This window comes from Cebus imitator, unplaced genomic scaffold (genome assembly GCF_001604975.1).
Source record: "Cebus imitator isolate Cc_AM_T3 unplaced genomic scaffold, Cebus_imitator-1.0 Scaffold20, whole genome shotgun sequence".
NCBI classification, from domain to species: domain Eukaryota; kingdom Metazoa; phylum Chordata; class Mammalia; order Primates; family Cebidae; genus Cebus; species Cebus imitator.
This window is the reverse complement of record NW_016107335.1, coordinates 355,172-358,052: the sequence shown is the minus strand read 5'-3', so window position 1 is coordinate 358,052 and position 2,881 is coordinate 355,172. Positions and strand designations below refer to the sequence as shown.

Here is a 2,881-nt window from a genome sequence, read left to right as displayed (position 1 = left end):
AACACTCCCCCCTTCCACACTCCACCCTCCACCCCTCACTGAACACTCCCCCCTTGCACACTCCACCCTCCACCCCTCACTGAACACTCCCCCCTTCCACACTCCACCCTCCACCCCTCACTGAACACTCCCCCCTTGCACACTCCACCATCCACCCCTCACTGAACAGTCCCTGCCTTCCACGCTCTTCCATCCGTTCTCATTAACATTTTCTTCCTCCTTCACATCCATCCTGTCAGTTCTCACTACACGCTCCCTTTCTCACAGGAATCCTATCCATTCTCACTCAGCATTTCCTGCCCCCTGCCGTCCCATTCTGTCCCTTTCTGAGTGTTCCAGTGTCATTTCAGTTCCCACAGGACACTTCCTGGCTTCAGTTCTTGCTGTGCAGCCCCCTCTTCCTCACACAAGTCCTGTCGCTTCTCACCAAACACTCTCTGCCTCCTTTACTCTCATTCTGTCAGTTCTCAGGAGCATTTCCTGTTCTTTACTACACCAATCCTGTTGTGTCTCTCAATTGTCTTTCTCTCCCCTGTCAAATACTAAGGCTGACCCTCCTGGAACAATTACAGTGTTTTACCGCAGAGTCTGGTTTTTTACCAAAACCTGGTGAGAGAGAGATTCGGTGGTTTCATGACTTTTCTTTACACTGCTTTGTTCATTTATGAATGCTGGATATTCAGCCCCCCTTCTCCTACTGTCACTTTTACCACGTACATGGTGTGAACAACATTTAGGGCAAATGATGGCTCTCCTGTGGAGTTTGTTTTAATTGATCTTATTGTCTTAGTTTTCAGTATTGTGCAGAAAGGATCATATCATTTTTCTTGTAGTTATTATAATGTGGTGGATCCACGCAGTTATTTGCAGATATGGATAAGATGAAAACGTAATTTTTTTTTGCAAAAGATAATCCATCGTAAAGTTTTTATTAAATTCTACTCACTTATATCTGACAGGTGATGGCCGTTTTGCTGGAAGAGGATCGCTTGGCAGCTGAACCCAGCTGGAATCTTAGGGCTCAAGAGAAGGCCCTGTGTTTTAGTGACAGTTCATCTCAGCTGAACACTGGTCTGCCATTCCTTCAGAGTAAGGCTGTTCTCAAATATGGTTTCACGTCCAGTTACTAAGCATTCATGTTGCAATAATCATCTGTAGTGTTACATTCTATTTTAATGTGATGGGGTTTATTGTACATAAAACTGAGAAAGATTGAGTTTCTGTAGAATTCAAAAGTGAGTGGTTAGTTTTTCTCCCTTAAGTGTGTATGTTAAATTTGCGATTAAGGATTTTAATAAGATGGATAGAAGATGGATACACAGTAATGTAAACAAGTGAGATTGTTTAAATGAATGGAAACTGAGATTTTCTGTGTTTGTTTGAAATCCTATTTTCATTTCTCTTCCAGTTATTCAGTTTCTTTTGATTTCTCAAAATAGAGTAGAAGAAATAGTTGTATGAGCATGAGAGAGTGTTCAGGCCAAAGTTGTATTAATAGTTTAGATATTGTCACGAGTAAGACACTTAACATTTTTTTTTTTTTTTGAGACGGAGTTTCGCTCTTGTTACCCAGGCTGGAGTGCAATGGCGCGATCTCATCTCACCGCAACCTCCGCCTCCTGGGTTCAGGCAGTTCTCCTGCCTCAGCCTCCTGAGTAGCTGGGATTACAGGCATGTGCCACCATGCCCAGCTAATTTTTTGTAGTTTTAGTAGAGACGGGGTTTCACCATGTTGACCAGGATGGTCTTGATCTCTTGACCTCGTGATCCACCCGCCTCGGCCTCCCAAAGTGCTGGGATTACAGGCTTGAGCCACCGCGCCCGGCTAGGACACTTAACATTTAATGTAGATAGACTTAGATTTTTAAGTTGATCTGTGGGTTATGGAACATAAAACGGGAAGCAAAGCACAGGATCTCAAACAAAGTGCAGTTGTGTGTAACTGTTTACATCAGTTTCAACAAACTGCATTTGTAAGACCAAATTTACATTGCTTGAGCTAGTAACCTCCTTGTCTCTAAAGAAGTGGCTCTCAGGTACTGGATGGTGGTCATGGTCCTGGGTTTTGTGGTATACTGGCAGGAGCGGGCATGTGCGGCAGTCAGCTGGGCAGCAGGTGCGGGTGTGCTGCTGTGTAAACAGGCTTCAGGGTGTGTGTGAGGCCAGAGCCATTGGCACCACTGTTCTAGGCATTTCTTCCATCCTGCCTGCTATTTTGAGATTTAATTTTATTTACATTTCTCTATCCTTTAACATTAACAAAAATGGTATTGTTAATTAACAAGTCTTCACATTCTTTGAGAGAGTTTTGTCTTTTCCTGTTGAAAAATAATAAATCTCTCTACCTGTAGCATTCAACACATTGGCATCCACCCTCTCACACCCAGCACACAGCGAGAAGGGAACTGAATGTTTGCGGCCCCCAGGGTGCTGACGCCAAGCAGTGACAGCAGGTGTAGGAGGGCATGTGATGTGCGTGTATGAATATGCTTCCCATGTGTTCACAGAGCGGGGGGGTCTTCTTGTTTGCTTATTTCTCTGTTTTGGTAAAATGCACATTGAGAGAGTAGAAGGAACACGTGATTGGGAGAGGCATGCAGCAGAGCGTGTGGGTTGTCTCACCCTGGTAATCTAGTACTTGACTCACATTCTCTTCTGATCTGTGATCAGATGTAGAAACACTTAAGCCTTCGTAGGGTCCTCTCAGTATCCTCATCATGCTTAAAACATGCAGCAGAATGACACGGCTGGCGAGTCATTCATCTGACAAACTCACTTATTAAAACCCATGCAGCAGAGTGACACAGCCAGTGTCGTGCATGTAACTCACTATTAAAACATGCAGCAGAGTGACAGAGCCGGCGAGTCGTGCGTCTGACAC

General features: G+C 44.4%; 1 protein-coding gene across 4 annotated transcripts in view; it reads left to right on the top strand.

Annotated features, from left to right (window-relative positions):
* DYNC2I1 (dynein 2 intermediate chain 1) overlaps positions 1-2,881 on the top strand; it is a 96,778-nt gene that overhangs the window by 57,325 nt on the left and 36,572 nt on the right. For all 4 annotated transcript variants that reach the window (XM_017519287.2, XM_017519294.2, XM_017519306.2 and 1 more), the window contains exon 15: positions 960-1,089. In XM_017519287.2, coding sequence (XP_017374776.1) covers positions 960-1,089 — 130 coding nt within the window. The remainder of the gene's footprint in view (positions 1-959; positions 1,090-2,881) is intronic.